General features: G+C 36.6%; 1 protein-coding gene across 17 annotated transcripts in view; it reads right to left on the bottom strand.

The window, feature by feature from the left end:
* The window catches only part of LOC6041618 (sodium/hydrogen exchanger 3), a 133,305-nt gene that overhangs the window by 74,435 nt on the left and 34,861 nt on the right, over positions 1-24,009 (bottom strand). For 14 of the 17 annotated variants that reach the window (XM_038251225.1, XM_038251215.1, XM_038251216.1 and 11 more), the window contains exons 2-3: positions 21,248-21,284; positions 3,490-4,261 (exon numbers count right to left, since the gene is read on the bottom strand). In XM_038251225.1, the coding sequence (XP_038107153.1) occupies positions 3,490-4,056 (567 nt within the window). In that variant the 5' untranslated portion in view covers positions 4,057-4,261; positions 21,248-21,284. The remainder of the gene's footprint in view (positions 1-3,489; positions 4,262-21,247; positions 21,285-24,009) is intronic. The other 3 variants (XM_038251220.1, XM_038251219.1, XM_038251217.1) reach the window with 1 other exon arrangement.

Below are 24,009 nucleotides of genomic sequence, written 5' to 3' on the forward strand. Positions count from 1 at the left end.
TGTTATCCCAACGTCCCTGAGAACTCTTGAACGCTGGAGAAAGCGCACGTATTTCTGTTGTTGAACATCTCTTAACCCGTTAGAAATGTGCATGGTTTAATTGAGTTTTACCAGCGCACGTCCTACTTGCATAGAGAACGTTTGCTGAACATGTCATAAGAACTCTTGACTATAAGATTCTGAACCAGGTTGGATAACGTCGTTAGAACCGTGTAACAACATTCTGCCTTTAAGATTCAGGAGGGGTTAGGCAAACGTTTTTATAACCGTTCAAGAACATATCGTGGCAGACAAGAATGTTAAACAGGCTTTTCATAAAATACTTTCAAGGTGTTCGCTCAAAAGTTTTTTTTTCTTAATTTAATCCTTTATTTGTGAGTTATGTCGCTTTACGATACTTTAACTACTAGTTTTTTGTAATTTATTAGTTTGGACAGGGATACGCCATTTATGAATGATAATAATATGAAAATATCAACCATAAAAAATCATTCAATTTCCTAATTATGCCTTTGGGGATTTTTTTTAATTATGTTTGAGTGCTAATTAATTTTTGATGAAGAATGCTCAGTGCAAGTATCGAACCCAAGATCACTCAAAATGTCAAGTCCGGGCGCGCGTCTGCTTCTTTCCACGAGGGGTTATGTTGGATGAGCAGGCCTAAACGTCAATAAGAAGTCTGCGGTCATCTAGGTTTTACCAAGTTCACTAACAGTTTGCCAAAACTTTTTTTGAACATAAGCTGTTTCTATTTTTAGAACTATCTGTGCTTGTTTCGTCAACATGTTCTTGCTCGGTTTTTAAAACACGAACGCGAACTACACATAAACAACTTGTTTACGTGAAATCCCATCCGAAGCCAGAGGTCAATTCTACTATGTTATCATGTTTAGCAAACTGAAATGGAACATCATGTCTGCAAATGTCATTTTGCTTTTCGAGTTCTACAAGCATGTTCCATTTGAGTCAGAATAAACTTTGGCATTTGTGTTACACAACCATGTTGAACAATGGTTTTTTGATCAAATTGAGAACAATTGACCAAATTTTATGGCACTTGTTCAATAATTAACGTATTAAAACGCTTGTGCAGCAATTGTTCAACAAAAAAATAAAAAGCGATGTTTATCTTGCTACTTCGGAAGTTTGTTGGTAAATAATTTCAAAACTATGAATGATAGAGCCAAACTTTTTGAAGCAATTGGTTCGTATACTATCGCTTAACAAACGCTCCAAGTTTCAACTAATTTGGTTACACCAGTTAAAAGATACAGTAAATAATGTAAACAAAAATCTGAAAAGCACGTGTCACAAGTGTGTTTCGAAAGTAAAATTGTCACAAGTGTGCACAGAATTCCCAAACAAACTAAAATAAGCTCAAATCAATGGTTTAATCGACTTAATTAGTTTATTTTTATAAAAAAAGGGTTGCATTGCCTTTAGAAAGTATGTGTGTACATAAATTAGTGAAAAACATGAAATTTTTTCCACATTTCCCAACAACATGTATGACGTGTTAAACAAGTGTGCACAATCATTTTGATGATAAATTGGTCTATGTCACAAGTGTGTATTGCGATATCCGGGAAACGGAAGCGAGTTTCCAAAATCGGGTTAAAGCATCTTGTAGTGTTTGTTAAGTATAGCATAACGTCATCATTAACTCATTTTCGACCAAAATGGTCTATGTCACAAAATAGCACACAGCTGACGATTTGTCAAAATGGACCCAAAGGTTGTGATTTCTTCTTCCATACAGCAGATCCATATGAAAGTTAACTACAAAAAGTGCTTCGATTTGACTTAAAATTGGAGTTTGGGTTCTTTGGCCAAGAAAATTACACCCGTATTTTTTTTTTGTTTGGCGATTTGTCACACCACCTTTTTCAAAAATTATAAATCCGCTCAATTTTAATCGATTTTAGCTGAAAAAATGAAAGATTATAAATGTGACAATTTACAAATACTTGAAGTATTTTCAAAAACGATTTGTCATTACCTGCTCATACATAATAGAATGCAAAACATGAGAAATATTTGTAAAATTTTTTTTTCTAAATGTTCCTTAATGAAGCAAATGCAAACACTCAAAATTTAAGTTTTTATCAATCATAGACAGAATTCATGACCCCTTAGGACAAAGTTTCACGTTAATAGAAAAGGGGTCGGGGCAACTTTTTTTTACCAATTTTTTTTTTCTTGACAAAAAATAATCTTTTTGCATTAGCTAATATATTTCAAAGTTCACGTCGATATTCCGAAACTATAACTTTGAATCAAATGTGCTTTAAGCAAAAACCTTTGCAAAACGTCATTTTATGGACTACCCTATCTTGGCTAGGACCAGCTTTAATCATCAAAAAGAAAGGGTTTTGTTATTTTGACCAACATCCAGACCAAATTAAAGTCATATTGGAGCATATTGGAATCGCTGAAAAGTTGTGTTTTTCAGCATGATAAAAACACGTTTAACGAATATTTTTTTCTCGGTTAAAATTTGGTATTCAAATACAACGTTTTGAAATAAAATGTTTTGAAACACTCCTTCCAACAGGTTTTGTACACAAATTATGTCAAATATACATGAGTTCATTGCATTCTCCAAAGCATCCAATGTATCTCTAGTTGCAGTTGCTGCACATGAAACGTTGCAATCCAACTATACCCTTTTGCAATCAGAGACAACCCGAATAACTTAATTACGAGTTCATCATACGCTCTACTGTCATCCAGGGCGCGGTAATAAATGATATCTATAGTCGTCACACTGTTTTGACGACCATCCATCTCTCGTTGTCGTACACACTGAATGGTGCCAGCATGGTGACACGAAGACCGATAAATTGCTGCAAACGCGACCACTGTCACAAGCAGACTCTGCCGCATGGTATTCATCTTGGTAACGTAATACCTGGGACGCGGCCTGCCTGCCATAATTGGGCCCTCCAACAATGACAAACGACCGTTTGATACACTGCCATCATTGAGTCGGCTCGATTTCATATCTGTTGTGATGTTTACCATGTCGAAACATCAAACGATGCTACACCTTAACCAGGTGTTTTTATTCTACGAAAAACAGTTTATCACCTGTCTTCGGCGAATTAGAACTATGTGGGTCAATCAGCAACGACTTCAACTTCACTTGATTTGTGCTACATTCTTCCATCAGCACGGGTCGAGTTCATTAGATTCCACTCACGCCAAATTTGCTGACGGTGCAGAAAAAGATCCATCAATGAGTTGAAGACATGCTCAGGTGAATTTGGCGTACGCCTTAAGCACGTGATCATGACAACGGATGACGAGATGAATTGGATGAATCATCGTGCCACGAGGAAAAAAACAGTTGCTAATTGAGCCGGCTATCCGGTACTTCCCATTGTTTGAGTCGGGTTTTTTGGGGTTTTGATGTCACGAATTTCTAGCAGGTTGTTGACCTCAGAGTAATTTTATGTGGCTTATTATAAATATCAGTTTGAAACTCACCATCGCCGCCTCCTCGCTGCCGCTACCTCCTGCCAGCACATTGCTACGATTGGGTCTAGCTAACACAAATCCACCGCCCTCGGCCAACAGCACGGTTACCACAGCCACACAGATGCCCAACTTCACTAGGTACTTGCTAAAACTACTGCTTCCGACGGGACGACCCTTCCGGGACCCACCAACATAACCCATCACTAGTAGTGCCTTAACTAACAGGAAAACTTGACCAATCAAACCAACAACAACGGAACAACTCAACTGAACGTGGCCACTGGAATTCTGCTTCTTCCCAACTTCTTCTTCCTCTTCTTCGTTCCTAAGGAACCTGGCCCTAGCATCCCCAACACAACCCTCCTCACTATTTACGCCGGATTCTTCCTGTTCCGGTTTAGCACCATTCGTTGGAACCGGTTCCGGCACGACCCGGCAGGCCCGCCGTGACAGGTTCACCTCCTGCTCGAGCACGGTGGCCGCCGTCCGGGAGATTCTGCTCCAATGTTGCTCCATCGTGGACGACGACACTTCCGGCAAGGGTCCGCGAGCAACCGACGATCTGCCACCTTTCATTGAGCGGACATTCCGGTTGCGTTTGTGTGTTTGTGTGTGGTGTGCGCGTGGGCGTTTTTCTCTTTGTGTGCGGAGTATTGTGCGTTTCGTCCGAAATTTGTATCTCCGCGCGCGCGACAAATATTTACTTGCGTTTTATGTTGACTTTTTTCTGATATTTTTCTTTGGCTCGGATGATAGACGAGAACCACTTTGGCTGATGGGGCTGGAAGGAGATAAGAAAAGAAGGGAAATGTTTATTGCTGAATGGAAACGGGTCCGAAATTGGATTTTTATGTGAGCTGAAGCAAAAGGCGCGTCGTCGTTCATCAAGCGCAGTTTAAAAGGGACTGACGAGCGTGTTGATGGGCGCAAATTGCGCGTGCCGTTAAAATGTTACGCAAACTAATCAATGTGGCGATATGATGCGAATAGGGAAATTTGAGTAAAGATAAAGCAAATAAAGATGCGATTGTTATCTAAGTATTCCTTATGAGAGCACTGGCATTTCTACCACTGTAATCGGGTACTAAATTTGATTCAAAAGGATATGGTTTTGTAAGCATATTCAATATTAACAACACATTGCCAATTTATTCTTTACGTCCGAAGAAGCTATTGACCATTACAAGTCTCCATACAAATTTGGTTTCATACAATTTTTGCAGCAGTCCATACAAAAATGGTGCGGGAATCTTTGAAAACTTAAAAAAAATGTATGATCGATTTGGTATTTTTGAAAAAGTAAAAAAAAAATCAAAAAATCAATTACCAACATTCTTTATATATTTTAACACTTCAATTATTGTGGTCATGGAGGGTTAATAATTGAATTTAACAATAAAAGAACTGAAATTTCTTAGTAAAAATAAGTCAAAATTGTTGTAAGGTATTAGTGCATCCATCCCGGGAATTCCCGGGATTTTCCCTGAACCGGGAATTCCCAAATCCCGGGATTTTTTTATATTTTGTCCCGGGAATTCCCGAAATTGAAAAAAAAAATTTTGGTCTGGAAACTGTGGAAATAGATGAATGAATACTTAATAATCGAAAATAATTTTAAAACATTAGCAAATTTGTATTCGGAACATATCAACATTTATTTGGCTTATAAGGAAAAAATATTAAAATTTTAATTTACGAATTCGCAAAATGCTTAGCATTTTAAATATTTTCATTAAATTTTATTTATTCTATAAATATTTACGTTTAGTGACGTTTTTAAACTAGAAAAAAAAATTAATTATTTTTCATCAAACATCGGCATCTGGAGCAAATTAGGACAATAGTAACGAGTTAAGAAAGCTGTTTAATCCAGTATTTTTTGCATAATGTCCTGATATTTTTTTAATAAAAAAAAAAATAGTGCACCGATTTTCTTATTTATTGCTCTAAAATATCCTGAACCTATTCTGACTGCATTCCCGATTTCCCTCAGTTGGCGGTAGTGGCTTAAAGATAATTTTTAAATATTTTTTTGTAAAACATGAAATTATAAACTTTTCTAGAATTCAACATTGGATGGTATCATTTTATTTGCTTTCGTTTCTTGTTTTTTTACAGTTTCAATGAATTTCTTCAAGCATTAGAAGTCATGTCACATGAAAAATAAAAGAAATTTTAAAAAAATTTAGGATGATTAATATGAAGTAATTTAAATCACATTGGATTAAAAATTATGATTCAATAAAAATCCAAAGCACAATAAAAAAAACAACAATTTTTAATATTTTTTAAACTAACTAAAAATCGCTGTTCTTGTTCAGATTGAAGTATAGATTATCACCAATTAACAGTATTGAGCTAATTCCGTATTAGTAAGCTTGAAAAACATAACAAATTTAATAAAAACGTAGATTTTATGACTGTTAAAAAAATCCCGGGATCCCGGGAATTCCCGGGATTTCAAAAATATTTTCTCCGTTTCCCGGGAAATTCAAAACCCGGGAAAATTGGACGCCCTATAAGGTATTATTCGAGTGCAAATTTGGTTTAACATTATAACTATTTTGAATAAGATTTCAATTATATCAATTTATAGCAATACACTACGGCAAACAAACAAACAAACTCGCACTTTTTGACAGTTTGCCTGCTTTGTTTGTTTGCCTGGATTTGTTTGTGCAAACGTCAGCCTACTTACAATTTGCCTTGTTTGCGAGTTTGGCAAACTGTCAAACACGAAAAAGTGCAATTTTGTTTGTATGTTTGCGGTAGTGTATTGTCTCCTTAAGAAAACACCATTTTAAAACAATCATTACAAGACGGCAATTTTGATCTGTTGTTCCCTATTGCTCAACAATTGCGGGGTTTTTGTCCTTAACAACATAAATATAAAATACATATAACATATAATTTTTTTTTTAAATAATAATCCTCATCAATTACTTTGTCGAAGACATCACCACTATGCCTTCGTGACTTGGTGAGTTATGACTGGAATTAGGAATACTGTTACTATCAACTATATACGCGCTGGGTCCTTGTCCATTTGACAAGGGTTCGGAAGTTCTAAATAAAGTTTGAATCCTATTGGTCCAAACGTTCTTCAGGGCGGGGCTTGTCGATAAAGCTGAAGTACCTCGCGCTCGGCTAGCCAGCGTAGAAATAGGGACGTGGCGTTACATCGTGCTGCCACCTGGTTTTTTTAAGTGCAAGAGTGGAAAAGTGCTGAGTCATCGTCTAAAAATTGACGGCGTCCTATCTCGCCTAGCAAAATGAAGTCGATAAAGTAGTCGGTTTCGATGAGAAAAAGTGGAAAATGTGGTTTAAAAATAGCGACGCCATCCCCCTATGGGTCACCGAAGCTCGGCAGAGCTAACACCTTCCAAATGCCTATGCGAGTTATTTGCATGTATAGAATGTAGATTTAAAAAATACATGGAAACAACTCAATTTGTAAAAAGAGACCGCGTGGTCCCGTTTGGTTGGTTGCACACACACACACATTGTTCATTTGTCATTAATGTAGCTAGCAGTAATCAGCTTGTCGTGACGGCACTTTAGCAGCCTACTATGTTCTGAAGCATTGTTTATAACATAAAATCACACATTTTTTCCGAAGACAGCAACATGTTTTGTACCTTCATTGAGGAGTTATAACTATTTTTAAGTGATTTTGAGCCTATTTTCAAAGTGTTTTTTAAATGGCCCATTTTGGAGCAAAACCGAACAAAGCATCTGAAAGTACTGTCATCTGGGGTGAATCGGGACTACAGTCTGAATAGGGAAAGCAGTATTTAGAGCACTTAAAGATTTTAAATTTGGAAATGGAAGTACACATTTTGTTGGTCTGAGTCTGTTCTATCCGAAACCAACCAGAAAAATTAAAATATTGTGCTCTACACCCAAACGGCGGTCGCATGATTGTGATGCATAGGGACGTGGCGTTACATCGTGCTGCCACCTGGTTTTTTTAAGCGCAAGAGTGGAAAAGTGCTGAGTCATCGTCTAAAAATAAACGGCGTCCTATCTCGCCCAGCAAAATGAGGTCGATAAAGTAGTCGGTTTCGATGAGAAAAAGTGGAAAACGTGGTCTAAAAATAGCGACGCCATCCCCCTATGGCGGCATGAAAGTATATCAGAATCTGCATGAAAACTGTCCTCATGCAGTTTTTGCGATATAGGGGTATGACATTTTTGCCCGTTACCGACAATTATCGACATTACCGACGGCTTTTTGGTTGTATTTCACAAAAAAATCTTTAACAGAACGAGGATTGAACCACCAACTTCTTGATTATTGATCCGACAGGCTACCACCGCGCCATGGACGCTTGATGAATAGTGAGTGAAAGAGCACCAACATATTCTTCTCTTTTGAATTTTGCTCGGGGACGGGCCAGCATTATATGTGTTAGTGAGAACAGCAGATCGCAGAAATGTTTACACGCGGGCAAAAATGATCTACGGTCTTGCTGCAAAAAATGTTATAAAATATGACATTTTCTGCAACAAATCCACTGTTGCAGATTTTGAGATATATTTTTCCTTTGGGTGTAACATGGTTAAAACTGCTGTCCCAATTCACCCCATGTATCCCAATTCGCCCCAGTTGACGGTACACACTTTCAACTACCGTCGTCAGGGGTGACATTTTTGCTAAAAATGCTGAAATTTGTATGACCCAATCGCACCCCCCCAGACCCAATGTCACCCCTGATGAATAATTGGTCATCTCAGAAACTAATCGAGGCTTCGGATAATCGAGTCTGGACTGTATTTATTTATTTCACAAAATCATAAGGAACATGAATTTTTGTGAACATAACTGCAAAAAAGAACATAAAGCTAACGCAAAACTCAAATTGGCGCAAAACAAGTCTTGTCACAAATTGACACCACATATTTGGGCCGATGATCAATCAAAATCGACACAAACAAATTCATTATCGCGACGTCAACAATGCAAAGAAATGCAATCACTGGACAACAATGGAGACGCACAATCAATTAGGGTCAATCGAAGGGGGGTGTTTTCATTCAGTAACTTTCCTACCCCAATTTTGGCCACCATCTAACCGTGCCATCGGAACAGCCCACCGCGAGTTCGATAAGGGAAATCTGAGGAGCTGCTGCTGCCGGACAAACTCGTGACATTTCCGTGCACCCCGATAAGTGTGACATGTTAGCTGCTCAAGTGGGACAACCACCGCAGCTCTGATAAGCCCACGCGGTAGTTCAAGTTTAATCACGTGCCACTCCGGATCGATATCGGTATCGCACTTTAAAGCCGCAGAAGTGAATTAGAATTGCAATCGGCGGAGGTGGTGGCAAGTGGCGGTGCTTGAATTTGTAATTTATATTTGCCCAAAGACCGACAACGGTGTTGCAAAACACTACTTTCAATTCCTTGAAGAGTAAATATTGACGACAAACTATGACTGAGCAAAGTGTCTCTTCTTTTAAACGGTCTTGTAATTTGGAAGTGGGTTTGTTTGCTTTTGAAAAAAAAAACTATATTTAAGTGGGTTGACCATGTTGGACACTGCAAAGCTTTTAAATTAAACGCTTTAAAGTGCAGTTCACTGATAGTGTGGTCTTGTTTTGCCGACAAAATTTCTTCATATCATCAACGTGGAGATGCTTTAGACTTGATGTTCCAGTTTCATAGGAATTCCGCTTAAAATAGCAATGCAAACCAGTTTAGGCAGTTATCGAGCCGTATGCAAATTTTTGGACTGACATTTTATCAAGCGTTTTCAGTCCGAAATAATGAAAAAGCTGACAGATTTCCGTTGAATTTTATCTTCTTTTTTATTTTGGTCAGATTCTAAAAACCGTCTTTAAATGGAATTATGAAAATATTTTCTAAGTGAAAGTTTTGTTTTCATAAAAATCCTGTTTTGCACGCTAATGGAGACGCATGGTAATACGCGTAAAAATGTTTCAGAATATGGTATTTAAATTGTTTTTACTACTTTTTATGACTTAGCTTTACATGTAATGTAAAAAAATCCTCCATCAAAAAGATTTCCCCAAGATTTTCCATTGACCCCTTGAATAGTGCATTCGGAGATGCAATCGCTTTTATCATTGGTATGCAAATGTTCAATCACAAGAGGATCTGCACTCGTTCGATGAGAAATACAAAAGAGTTCATAAAGATGTGAATGTCACCTCATTGAAACACAATCAAGTATATGATTTTCTTCATTCTAACCGGTGAAAACATAACCACTGAATCATATAATCTTCATTTACGTATACGATTAGCTCTAACCCCCGTCAGATTAAGTTCAAGTTCTCCACCAGCCAGCTCAGCTTTTATCTCCCATCATCGTTTCGAGAGTGAGCTGCTGCTGTTGGTGGCTCCAACCTGCCCCAAGTAGCTCTTTGAAGCTCTTTGATGACTTTTGCGCGCGAACCAAGGACAACAAAAGTTGGACGCATTTTTCTCCATCCGAGAGTGAAAAGGTTATGGTTTGCCGACTGGCGCCAAATTGACTTGAAACGTCTCAGTCTCAGCTCCTCTAGCAGTGGTGGTGGTGTTTCTGGAATTGCTCTCTTTCCTTTTTTTTCTTCCTTTGGGCTCAATTTGTATGCTAACACCGTTTTGGGGCCGAACAAAGTCTGGGGCTTTTCGCGAATGCGATGCTCGTAAAATTCCTTCGAGCATAACCGACCCGGCTCGGCGGCATGGTTAAGCTCTCTGGTCTTCTGCGAACACGTTGGCTTGTTTGTGTTTGTGCGCTTATCATGTGTATTTGTGTGTGTGTATGGGACCAATTTTTGTTTTGACATCATAAGTTATCGTCATATTTCCGACGGGTGCTTTTGTTTTTTCGACTTTCCCGACCAGACCTCGCTGGATTAACTTTTGGCACGGCGGATGAAGGGCAACAAACTGTGAGCAAGGTTAGATAGAATAATTTTTTTATGATTTGCTTTTCTTACAGTGAGTCAAATATTTGTCCGTACCCCCCCGTACGGGAAATGTTTGTGATATAAAAGTACATAAAATTCGACTAAAGTGCCATGTTTTATACATCAATCGACGCGGCAAAATGTCCTCTTTAAGACATTGTCATTGGATTTGCAAAAAACTTTTTCTTGAAAAATACAAAAATTGTTTACTGAAAAAAGTTAAAAAAAGAGGTCAAATAATTGTCCGTACCCCCTAGTAAAAGTACAAAATCTGATCGATTTAAGTGAATTCATTTATGAAATGTTGTTTCAGTGTCAAATACTAGTACCTTTAGCCAGTTTGTGACAACTTTGAACTTCTGATAAGTTTGTTTAGTTAATTTATATTAAAATTGGATTAAATTTAGTTTTTAAAGTAAAACTTATCAAAACATTAGTTTATAAACAACTATTTTTATAGAATTGCTATTTTGTGTTGTAAGAGTCTCTATTGAACAAGTTTCAACAATATTTGTTCAAAATATACATTGTTTTCATCTTTTTTATTGACATTTTTCGACCAAAAATACTGTTTCGGAACAATACCGTTAAACAATCCGGATTGTCCCGTAACCGGTTCAACCCCTCGGAGGGAAATTTTGTGGTGATCAGATAGAGGACAAAAAAACCCACCTCTTGCAATTTGAAGCATCCAATTTCGTCCACTACAGCCCGATTACGAGTCCCTAGTCTGAAATTTGAAATTTTCACTTTCCGTGCTGAGAATTTCTGTACCGTTCTGAGTCAGAATGTTTTGCTTGGGGAATTTGAAAATTTCAAATTTCAGACTAGGGAATCGTAATCGGGCTGTAGTGGACGAAATTGGATGCTTCAAATTGCAAGAGGTGGGTTTGTCCTCTATCTGATCACCACAAATTTCCGAGGGTTGAACCGGTTCCGGACAATCCGGATTGTTTAACGGTATTGTTCCGAAACAGTATTTTTGGTCGAAAAATGTCAATAAAAAGATGAAATCAATGTATATTTTGAACAAATATTGTTGAAACTTGTTCAATAGAGACTCTTACACACAAAATAGCAATTTTATAAAAATAGTTGTTTATAAACTAATGTTTTGACAAGTTTTACTTTAAAAAACTAAATTTAATCCAATTTTTAATAAATTAACTAAACAAACTTATCAGAAGTTCAAAGTTGTCACAAACTGGCTAAAGGTACTAGTATTTGACACTGAAACAACATTTTCATAAATGAATTCACTTAAATCGATCAGATTTTGTACTTTTACTAGGGGTACGGACAATTATTTGACCTCTTTTTTTTGACTTTTTTCAGTAAACAATTTTTGTATTTTTCAAGAAAAAGTTTTTTGCAAATCCAATGACAGTGTCTTAAAGAGGACATTCTGCCGCATCGATTGATGTATAAAACATGGCACTTTAGTCGAATTTTATGTACTTTTATATCACAAACATTTCCCGTACGGGGGGGTACGGACAAATATTTGACTCACTGTACGTTTGAATAGATCCCATTTACAGAGACAGTAAATTTTCCCAATAAAATTTAACAAACTGACAACAGAGCTGATCCCTGAGAATATGAACAGCGACTCTATTTGTTGCATTTTTGTCTTTCTATATGCCCGCAACAGCTTTTGCGGCATTAGTTCGTCCAGCTGCCAATACCAGGATAATTCAGAAAAAAACGAATCCTTATTTTTTTCTCGTCAATATCACTACTTTCGCGAAGACACCAAATCGAGTTTCGATTATCTGAAGTTCAATTATCTGAAGGTTTGTTTGAGACTTCGGATAATCAAATCATAAACAAAAAATTTTTTTCGTTTTTTTTATTTTCTTTTTTTAACAACAAATTTGAGTTCTGCGACTTTCAGTCAAATTTGTGATGTTGATTGTCTTTTAGCATACCAAAAACACTTTTCCAGTATTTCAACACCACCCTTTTGGCCGCCCTCTTGGATTTAAAAAATCTAAATCACTTTACAGCATGTTTGGGGGCATTTTCAAGCTTTACAATCGAAAATAGAACAACAACAAAACTTTTTTTTTTCGTTGTTCGATTATCCGAAGATTTGATTATCCAAAGGTTTGTATGAGACTTCAGATAATCAAAGCATAAACAAAAAAATGTTTTCGTTTTTTTTTATTTTCTTTATCTAACATCAAATTCAAGTTCTGCGACCCAATTTTAGTCAAATTTGTGTTGTTGATTGCCTTTTAGCATACCAAATACGCTTTTTCAGTATTTCAACATCGCCATTTTGTCCGCCATCTTGAATTTAACATTCAAAATCACTTTAGAGCATGTTCGGGGTCATATTCAATTTCAACAATCAAAAACAAAACAACATGTTTTTACGTGATTCAATTATCCGAAGTGATTTTTTTCCGAGGCCTTCGCATATTCGGGTCTGGGGACTGTATTGTTACCTAGGCGATTATTGTACGATCAGTTCCTAACTGGATTCGGTAGTTGGAAACTAACGTCGGTTCAACGACCGCCGAGATAGGCGGCGGGTCAGATGCGGGATTGAAAATGTCAAATCCAAAAATCAATTTCACTTTGTCTCGCCATTCAGCTGCAGCTTTGTTGACAAATAAACGGAGCACGTGGTTCATTTAGTTAAAAATGGAACTTTTTTCAAAAAAAAAAATAACTTATTAAAAATATTGCGAGAATGTTCGAACAGTTTGTAAGGATGTTTGAGAAGTGATAAAAGACCAAAATTTTCCTCCATGATTTTTCTTTGAATTGAACTTTTTTCACACCAATTGTGAACCCCTAGGCATTTCCACTACCGTTTCCACCGACTGTGAGAAGATGCTAGAAAATTCAGCTATCAACTAATTCCACAATGGTAGGCTCTGAGCTAAATATGAACAAAATGAATAAACAGTAGGCCGTCCCAAAAAAAAATGAAAGTTGTCAAAACTTTGGTGCACACCCCTAGAATGATAGATGAGAATGTCAGGAACAATGATTTCATACAACAAAAAAATCCCAAAAATGGTTTACAACTCGCACGCAGAGCTTGAATGAAAAAAGTGCATTTTTCGAGTATTTTTCAGAAATGCGCATAACAATCATACCAAAGTCATTCAAATTTGGTCGCCTAGGGCTTCAAGTTATAGTTTAATGTCCCGTGAACAAATTCCTGTACAGAAATAGTCCATAAAAGCTTGTGTTTGGGCATAGCAGGACGTTTTAGGGAGAAAAAAATGTATTTTTTATCTAAAAAAAATTCAAAAATCGCTCCCCAAGACGAGCCGATTTTTTGCAGCCAAACTAATGCATTCAGCTTATAGAAAATTTTACGGAGATCATTTTGCTTTTTTAACATTCAATTGATGTCCACGCAAAGCCGAGATATTTGCATTTTAGTGAACAAAAAGTGACGAATTTTCAAAATTCATAGTAGTAAGCGTTTTTATCATAAAACATTGGCTACTATGAATACAAACGGGATGGCATATATTTTGTATATTTTTATTTTGCTCGCTCACAAACTCTATTTGTTAATAACATTTCATGAAAAAAACATGAGATTTTCTCACAATGTGACGTAAACGACAAATAATCATAAATCAGAAGTAATTTTAATATCGTTCATATCTTCAAGCTGTGAACGTGATTTTTTTTGCATGAACATTCGAATGAACCAAATTCATTTATAAAAAAAAATGTGTTTTCAAAAATAGTTACCCATAAGAGCATTATTTGTTCATATCGAGAAGATCACAGAGCAGTACTTATAAATTTGTCGTTTACGTCACATTTTGAGAAAATCTCATTTTTTTCATGAAATGTTATCAACAAATATTGTTTTTGAGCGAGCAAAATAAAAATATCCAAAATATATGCCTTCTCGTTTGTAATCATAGTAGTTCATGTTTTATGCTAAAAACGCTTACATACTATGAATTTTGAAAATTCGTCACTTTTTGTTTACTAAAATGCAAATATCTCGGCTTTGCGTGGACATAAATTGAATGTTAAAAAAGCAAAATGATCTCCGTAAAATTTTCTATAAGCTGAATGCATTAGTTTTGACTGCAAATTTTTTTGGCTCGTTTTGGAGAGCGATTTTTGAAATTTTTCGGCTAAAAAATACATTTTTTTCTCTCTAAAACGTCCTGCTATGCCTAAACACAAGCTTTTATGGACTATGTCTGTACAGGAATTTGTTCAGGGGACATTAAACTATAACTTGAAGCCCTAGGCGACCAAATTTGAATAACTTTGGTATGATTGTTAAGCGCAATTCTGAAAAATATTCGAAAAATGCACTTTTTGCATTCAAGCTTGGCGTGCGAGTTGTAAACCATCTTTGGGAATTTTTTTTTGTATGAAAACATTGTTCCTGACATCCTAATCTATCATTCTAGGGGTGAGCACCAAAGATTTGACAACTTTTCATTTTTTTTGGGACGCCCTAATAAACAGTTACCCATTGATACTTGAGCCGGAAAATCGAAAAAAAAATTCTTTTATTTTATCAGCAGGTGACGCTGATTTTAATCAATTACCAACAACTTTGCGGAGAGACAGCTTTGGGTACAACTTGATCCTAAAAATTTCGTAGCGATCAAAAAAGTATTTTTTGTATGAAAATCATGTTTTTGCCAATTAAGCCTCAGGTATCCATAAGTGAAGCTTTACCAAATTCACCCCAAATTTGCACTTAGGATTATTTTATTCTACAACCAATAATCTAAATGCTTTTCAAAATTTAATTGAACAATATGGTTAGAAAGTTTTTTATTGTTTAACTAATAATAAATAAAATTAAAAAGAATTTAAACTGCTTACAAATCATTCAATCATTCCAAATTAATTTCGAACTAATATTTACCAACTCTTTTACGACCTTCCAAGTACCAACAACCAAATCCAAAACAACCCCAACCGAACCAGTCTAATCTCTATCGAGCGCGTCATCAGCTGATTATTCAGCACGGTCGGTTACCTTGACCGTGCCCAACACCATTAGCCTTGCCAAAGGGGGCATCGCATTGGCAGTAGAAGCCACCAACTGGCCACCGAATTGCTACTGGCTGGCTGGTGTCAGTTTACTAACCGGGCAGGTGCCAACGGTCGTATTATTGGTCCAAGAAGAGAGTATCGATTTCATGCATGCATAAACACAACAATGTGAGCGGAAGGAAGTAGTAAATCTTCGCGGGGAGTTCGTCTGATTGGACAAAGTTCGGTAGATCTGAATGGTTTATAGAGAGTTGTAATCGCTCAATCGATCGGACGGTTGGTCGTAAAGTCAGCATGTATACAAACAACTTTCAGTAAAGATCACATTGCAAATTGTGTTGTGGGTATGTCAGCTGACCGTGACTGATGAGGAGGATGGGCAGTTGCAGCAGATTCCCAGATTCGATTTCGTCTAGTCTTGCCGTCTCCGTCGGAAAGCTCCGATGCTGACGCTGTGGATGCACCCTGAGTCGTAAAGTGAACGTCAGACGATTTAGAAGATTGGAGATAAGAACGCGGTTGAGAATTCATAGCGTCCGCCGATTTGATGAATGAATTGTATTAAGATTGCTTTCGGTTGAAATTGCACAGTTTGATTAAGCTTTCGTTCGCCACGAACTTTGCAAACAACTTGCATTCTTCCAAACTAAACATTTCTCAAGGTCGTTTGCGCTCAAAGTTCGCCCACCCAACTTGATATGCAGCAGATGAGGCCACCGTCAATTTCCCATTATGAGATTGGTTCGCGTTGCTATCTTCCAAACTTTCAAACCTGCCACCGCCGGAGGCTTCTGGCTGGAGGATCATCATGAACCGCTGCTGTTTGGATTTCTTCCAAAACGTTCCAGCAAGAGTCTGGTGGAAAAAAAGTTCAGCGCCTCCCAAAATACTCAATTTAAATTCAATTCAGAGAATAATTATCTGGAGCTCCTCGTGCTGCCGGTAATGAGATCAGAGCTCAGCTAAATCCACGTAGAGATATATGGTTTTACTTATATTTTAATTTTTTCTTGTCCTCAGAAGGGTACAGTAGTAATGCAATTATCAAAAAAAACTAAAATTTATCAAAAAAAAAATACAGAAAACTAAAAAAACCCAAATTGCTAATTTTAAATTGCAACTATTTTAAATAAGCTAAAAATTTTAATTCCAAATAAAATTTGAAGATTAATTCAAATTATTGCATTACTTGTAAAATTAAGATAATTATTCTATTTTCATTTAATTAATTCCTGAAAACATTAAAGTAGAGCGTCCAATTTCCCGTCCCGGGAAAAAAATTCCCGGGAATTCCCGGGATTTCCCGGAAAAAAATATTTCCCGTTTCCCGGGAAATTTGTAAATTTCCCGGGAATTCCCGAATTACAAGCAGAAGTATACATTTTCCTACCTTTTTGGCACCAATGTTTTGAAATTATACAAAAAATAATAATTGGAGATTTGATTTTTTATTTCCATCTACTGTTCATATTAACTAATCAGCTTGTTTGTAAATTTCATGTCAAGGTTTAATTCAGATAATATTTATTTCTGAAGCATTCACCACTAGGAATATTGTTTGCTTATATGTTGGACAACAAAACTTACGCTGTTATGGAATGAATATAAACTACTTTATTTTTGACAACCATTTTTAATGTTTTTTTTTTGTAATATCATTTGAAAATGAGATATTTACATCTTCCGGCCAAGATCAACATTGAGATTTGTTTGACTTTTTTTTTACCTTGAACATGTTTTGATGGAAATTGAACTTATATAATTAAATCTTTAAAAAAGGTTTTGTGTAAGAAGAATTTGTTTCTAAGTATTCGAGAAATTACAGTTTGAAGTTATAAATTTATGAAGCATGTGAGCTACCAAGGGCGTAAGAGGGTTATATATGAAAAAATATTGTTGAATTTCAACCACTTTGAAATGCTCAAAATTATTTTAATCTAATTGATTTATTAGGCTGAATACCATATAACTAAAGTCATATCATAAAACCATGAAAATCCATTAAAAAACAACTTCGTATCAAATTTTCAAGTAAAAAATAGTGTTTCAAGTTGAAAAGCGCCAGTTGTGGAGCATAGATTTTCACTGTCCAAACACTTTGATTTAAAAAAATCCTTCTCAACAAAAATACTTATAATATTTTCTTTCATTTGGGACGATTTGAAAGATTTCAAAATTAGAAAGTTTATATATTTTCTCAAAGTTGCATGATTTTTTACAAGCAGTCAAGCCATTAATTGATCCTCACACTAATTTTGACTATTAAAGTTGCTGTTCTATACAATTTCGTTGCAAAAGATTAATCAGAAACAGGTTAGAATAATTTTCGTAAAATTTAAAATTTCCCGGGAATTCCCGGGAAATTTGTTGAAAATTTCCCGTTTCCCGGGAATTTTGTAACCCCGGGAAATTGGACGCTCTACATTAAAGTTTTACAGAAAAGAATCAAGAAAGTATATCAACAAATTAAACTTGTTTTTTTGTTTTTCAATAACATAATTTATCATTAAATTCCAACGTGTTCCCAGTTAAGAAGCCGCAGAGAACCAGTGGCACCACGGCATCAAAAATTCTAGAAAGATTTTTTGAAGTTTTGCAGCAGAAAGAGGCGCTGCTGTCGTTCACGAGCAACTTCATTTTTCGTACGACCAACTTTGTGCCTGCGATAATCTGCTAGTCGAAGCAAATTTCAGAAAAGAAAAAAAATAAGCTAGCAAAAACGAGATTTTGAACGGCTTGCGAAGCTCATCGAAATTGTCGGATAATGAGTGGATAAAGTGAATTGAGAAGAATGTTTTATCATCACATAATCAATCATGTGGAAATTGTAATAATAAAATTTAAATAGTGCTGCCTTTTAATTCGAGAATGATAAAAAAATCGATTGGATGACTTTCTTTTAATATTTCAAACTGACCTCTTCTTTTCAAAATTATTTTTTAAATCTAAAATAATATTTCTAAACTTACACATCCAAAAAATAGTCCTAAATGCCAAATCCGCGCTAGGCAACTTGATTTTCGTCAGCAGCCAGCTATCATCATAATCGTCGTCTTCTACTGGAACGAGCTTAATTGCTCACAGTGTGTTTGGTGCTCTCTGGCGCGGAACATCAGACATGGTAGCAGCTTCCAAAGTTGATATACATAATTTGCCAATTCAGCTGTGATTTTGCTTTTATTTTGGGGAATTTGGAACAGCGTCAGCGACCGAATTTGGGAGAATGGGTCTATACTGACGAGAAAAATTCGGTGCTTCGGTGCTGGTTGACGATTTTTTGCAAAATGTTAAATCGAAATGTCAGAACGCACAGATATAATTTCTTTTTGAAGCTATCTTGCCCAGATTCCTCCTTCTTCTTGCGTTGCATTGCTCTTTTTTGCTTCAGTTTGCTCTCGAAGAAAACGGCGAGACAGTAAGTAAGAGAGCAACTCGCTTTCCTTTCAATTTCTCTCGTTTTCTTCGCGAGCAAACTGCAGCTAACGGGGAGAAGTGAGAAAGAAGGAGAATTGCGCTCTTGCTCACTGTCTTGCCTCAAGCTCAAATTTTCAGGTAATTTTCAGTGTCATCCCCTACTATTTAACCAAACAATGCTATCTAATTAACACCAGTAAATGTAGTGCAGGTTGCAGGTTCTAATTATTCCCCCAACGAGCGATAAATTGGCTGCTAACAATAGCACAAAGTGGCGTTAATTTGGCGCAAACTGTTCAATCAATAATCACCTCAGTGTGTGTGTGTGCACACACGTGTGATTAAGCATTTGTTTACACTCCAGTTTCCAGCTGGGTGTTACAATTTCGGCGAGAGTGATTATTTTCATTCTGATAGCCCAAAACGAACGAATCGACTTTGAGTTTTCAATTTGTTCCGACAGGTGCTAATAATAGAGTTATGGCTTCATTAGACCGAGCTTCGGTTGTTGATAACCTCTGTCTTTGTGCAGGTTCAACGGATTGATTTGACAGTTGTAGTTTTAGGTTGAGGTCCCCCTTCTGAGTGATAGCGTGAAAAAGAAAAAAAATGACACGTGCGGCCACGTGGTATGACTATCATATTGGCTGAAACGTATAAAACATTTAAATGCAAGAAATTGCATCGCCACTCTGGCGAGACCAGCAGTCTGCAACAATGGGAGTGCATTGTTGGGCAATTTCAATTCATAGTGACTTCATTGTGACAGATCCCTCGTCTCCTGCTGACATCCCCGGGACAGTAGTCTGTCGTTGCGAAACTGTGTTTGCTCCATCTTGCTGTACTGAACCTACCTTCTCCCGAGTGGTTTATGGGGAAAAAAGGAGCTGTTATTGTTCCAAGGGAATGCCACTCTGGGGGGCACACAGAAAATGGCATTCCACAGATGATAATTTTTCAATTTATTTCTCTCCATCCCACAAACAATATGCACTTGGACGCGAGAGACGGGAAAAATGAAGTAAATTCTGTTGCAAATTGGATGAGCTTCGAGGAGCAGTGGGGGAAAACGCAATTTCATTTGCAATTTTATTGAATTAATGTGCCTTTTTTGCTCTCAGTAGTCAGCCACTTGAATGGATTTGGCTGTCAGCTACTATGTCGACGTCGTCGTGCTATCTTGTCGCACCCGCCATTTTGACGTTCCGAGAAAAACGCGTTTTAATGTTTGACCTTGAATATTCAAAAACGGGAGCACGCAATGTAAACAATAACAAACACGTTTTGTTTGGCTCACCATTCTGTGCATTGTCCCAAAGTTTGGTTGAAGTTGGTTGCTGGAGTCCCGAGTTATAATTACAAATGTTTACGGTAGTCTAGCTTGTACGTGCGACAAACGCATCCTGACTTTCCTGGTCTGAAATCCCTTTGGCCTTTTGTCGCACTTACATCAATTTTCATGGAGTGACAAGATAGCACGACAAGATTGAAACTACTTTCATATGTATAGTGACAAAAATGCACGGAGTTTTTTCGGTTTTTGTTGAACATATCAGTATTGAAATCGAATTTTGGGGATCTGTGAAGGTCAAAAGGTGAGGCATTGTGAGCTGCACAAAATGGCGTTCTTAACTCAATTTGGCCCAAAATGCACGTACGACAAGTTAGCACAATGGCGACGATGTGGAGTCCGGGGAAAAACAAGTCGAGCTGACCATAACCTCGACCAAACGGAAATCATTGGATTACCCTCAATGTATTATTTTTTTTCTTTTTGAAGTTGGAATACAAACAAAAAAGCGCTGTCTCAAATCAAGAGAAAAAAATCAAGATGAGAGCGTTGTCCTCTCAGATTAATTTAATATTCAATTCCACTAGTCTTTGAATTTGTTAACTCTTTAACTCTTTAACTCTTTAACTCTTTAACTCTTTAACTCTTTAAATCTTTAACTCTTTAACTCTTTATCTCTTTAACTCTTTAATTCTTTAACTCTTTAACTCTTTAACTCTTTAACTCTTTAACTCTTTAACTCTTTAACTCTTTAACTCTTTAACTCTTTAACTCTTTAACTCTTTAACTCTTTAACTCTTTAACTCTTTAACTCTTTAACTCTTTAACTCTTTAACTCTTTAACTCTTTAACTCTTTAACTCTTTAACTCTTTAACTCTTTAACTCTTTAACTCTTTAACTCTTTAACTCTTTAACTCTTTAACTCTTTAACTCTTTAACTCTTTAACTCTTTAACTCTTTAACTCTTTAACTCTTTAACTCTTTAACTCTTTAACTCTTTAACTCTTTAACTCTTTAACTCTTTATCTCTCCAAATCTTGAAATTTATTTCATTCCAATCTTTAATCCTCATTTCATCAAATCATGAAATATTAAGAAGAAATCTGAACTTTTTCATTGATTTTGAAACATACCTTGTGTTATTTAGTTTAAGTTGCTTCAGTCGTGTATCTGCAATCGAAGAATGAAAAAAAGGGGTTACATACATGTAGAAAATCACAAAACTTCATATTTCAGAAAATTTATTGAATCCACTAAAAAGATGATTTGCAATCACTTCTGAAAGTTTCACGAAGATTACATTACATTACATGATTAAACTTAGTTAGAGATGATTTTATGCCCAACATTTTGCCGTGCGCAAAGCGGAATTTTTTTTTTTTTTTTTTTGAATTAAATATACTTTATTGAATCTTTCTTATAATAATTACATTTGGTTTACATAATAAGTGGTCAGCTGTGGCTCTTCAGCTTTATTTTGCTTTTCGTGATTTAAACACTGTTCATTTTATAACTTTAAAAGTATATGATTTATCATTTTTGTAACACTAGGTACAATGAGGAAAAAAATGTTAAGAAAACATAACCTAACCTAAAACTAACTTAAACTTACCATAAACTAAACCAATCCTTGAATCAAGGGGTATTCAGATATAGCACATTTTTCCCTGAATTTCAAACATTTTTCTTGAATCTTCTGATCCAACATTTTTACTTCTGCTAATTCATGAACCTCACTTGATCTTGTCCAGCCAGGAACATTCAAAACCATTTTGAGTACCTTGTTTTGGACACGCTGGAGCTTCAATTTATGAGTTCTAGCGCAACACTCCCAAACAGGTACTGCATACTCAATAACGGGGTAAATTATTTGTTTGTAAACTGCTAACTTATTTTTCAAAGATAGCTTTGATTTTCTGTTAATTAAAGGATACAAACACCTGATGAGAATGCTGCACTTGTTCAATATTTTATCTACATGCTGCCGAAACAATAGTTTCGAGTCAAGTATGAGACCTAAATAGACAACTTCCTTTGACCAGGGTATCGAAACATCATTCATTTTAATCAAAACATCATCCTTTGGGACAAATCGGGCCGATTTGGAAAGTGGAAAAATGATGGTTTGAGTTTTGGCTGCATTTATGCGAATTTTCCAGTCGCCAAAGTATTCGGAAAGAACGTCAAGACCCTTCTGAAGACGGCCAACTAAATATCTGGTTATTTTACCCTTATAAATAACGGCAGTGTCATCAGCAAAAAGTGACAACACACCATTACCAGGAAGAGTAGGCAAATCAGATGTAAAAATATTGTACAGAAGTGGGCCAAGAATACTTCCTTGGGAACCCCAGCATCAATGTTGAATAATCCAGAAGCAATCCCATTCAGAAAAACCTTGAACGATCTCTCCGAAAGATAGTGCTGGATAATTTTGATAAGATACATTGGAAAACCGTATAAATACAGTTTATGTATCAAACCATCATGCCAAACATTGTCAAAAGCCTTCTCAACATCCAACAAAGCCATAGCAGTTGATTTAGACTCAAGCTTGTTCTGCTTGATGATTTTAGTTACTCTCGTAAGCTGATGAGCAGTATTATGTCCCTTTCGGAAGCCAAACTGCTCATTCAAAATTATATTATTATCGTTGGTAAAATCCAAAAGCCTTGAATAGATGACCTTCTCAAAGAGTTTGGACAGACTACTCAAAAGACTAATGGGACGATAACTTGTTGGCGATGTTGGATCTTTTGAGGCTTCAAAATTGGTATGACTTTGCCCAGTTTCCAATTGGTGGGGAAGTAACCAAGTTGCAAACATTTATTGAAAATATTGGCTAGATGTTGAAAGAACTGATCACTCTGTTTTTTCAACACTAGATTAAAATGTTATCAAAGCCAGGAGCTTTCATATTTTTCATTTGTTTAACTGCAACTTTGACTTCCTCACCAGAAACATGGGAATCTGCAGGAAATTCAAAGGTAGAGTCATTGATTGTTGAAATACTATTGGCAACTGATGTTTCTTTACGGCTGGTCATGGAAGCGCCAAGATTATGTGAACTAACAAAATGAAGCCCAAGTGCATTTGCCTTTTCCTCGGATGTAATCAAAGGAGAATCCTCAACAATAAGAGGAGGAATAGGCTTTGGTTTGTTTTTAAGAACTTTTGAAAGTTTCCAAAATGGTTTTGAATAATTCCCAAGCTGGCTTACATGTTTTGAAAATTCTTGATTTCTGATATTGTCAAGTCGGTCTTGTATGATTTTGTTCAAATTGTTAACTGAAATCTTTTTGTCATAGTCCCCAGTCCGTTGATATTGTCTCCTATAAACATTCCTAAGTCTAATCAAGTGTTTAGTATCTACGTCAATATCAGTTACCTTAAAATTAACAGGAACCTCCCGAACGTTGGCAGCCTCTGCTTGGTTGATAGCCTGCTGGATCACCTCCAGCGAACGATCAATATCAGCAGAAGTTTCCGGGTGTTGATCATAGTCGATGTTGCTGTCTACCACTTGCTGAAACTGCTGCCAGTCAACGTTGTGGTAATCTTTCCGGGTTGGTTGCCGCTGCGGAGTAACGGAAGCTCCAACCTCCACAACCACCGGATAGTGATCAGAACTCAACTCTTCAAACACCTCAGGATGAGCCACGTTCTCAGCCATATTGGTAATGAAGAAGTCGATGATTGAGTGATTCCCAGACCGAGCCACCCTCGTTGGACGATCCGGACTCACAACGTTGTAGTATCCGTTTTGCAGATCGTTGTGCAGAATCACTCCGTTCCGATTCCTCCTGCTGTTGCCCCAAACTTCATGCTTCGCGTTGAGGTCACCAGCGATGATGTACTTTGCGCTCCGCCGTGTCAGCTTCTGGATATCGCTCTT

The sequence above is a fragment of the Culex quinquefasciatus genome, chromosome 2, assembly GCF_015732765.1.
Source record: "Culex quinquefasciatus strain JHB chromosome 2, VPISU_Cqui_1.0_pri_paternal, whole genome shotgun sequence".
In the NCBI taxonomy this organism is placed as follows: domain Eukaryota; kingdom Metazoa; phylum Arthropoda; class Insecta; order Diptera; family Culicidae; genus Culex; species Culex quinquefasciatus.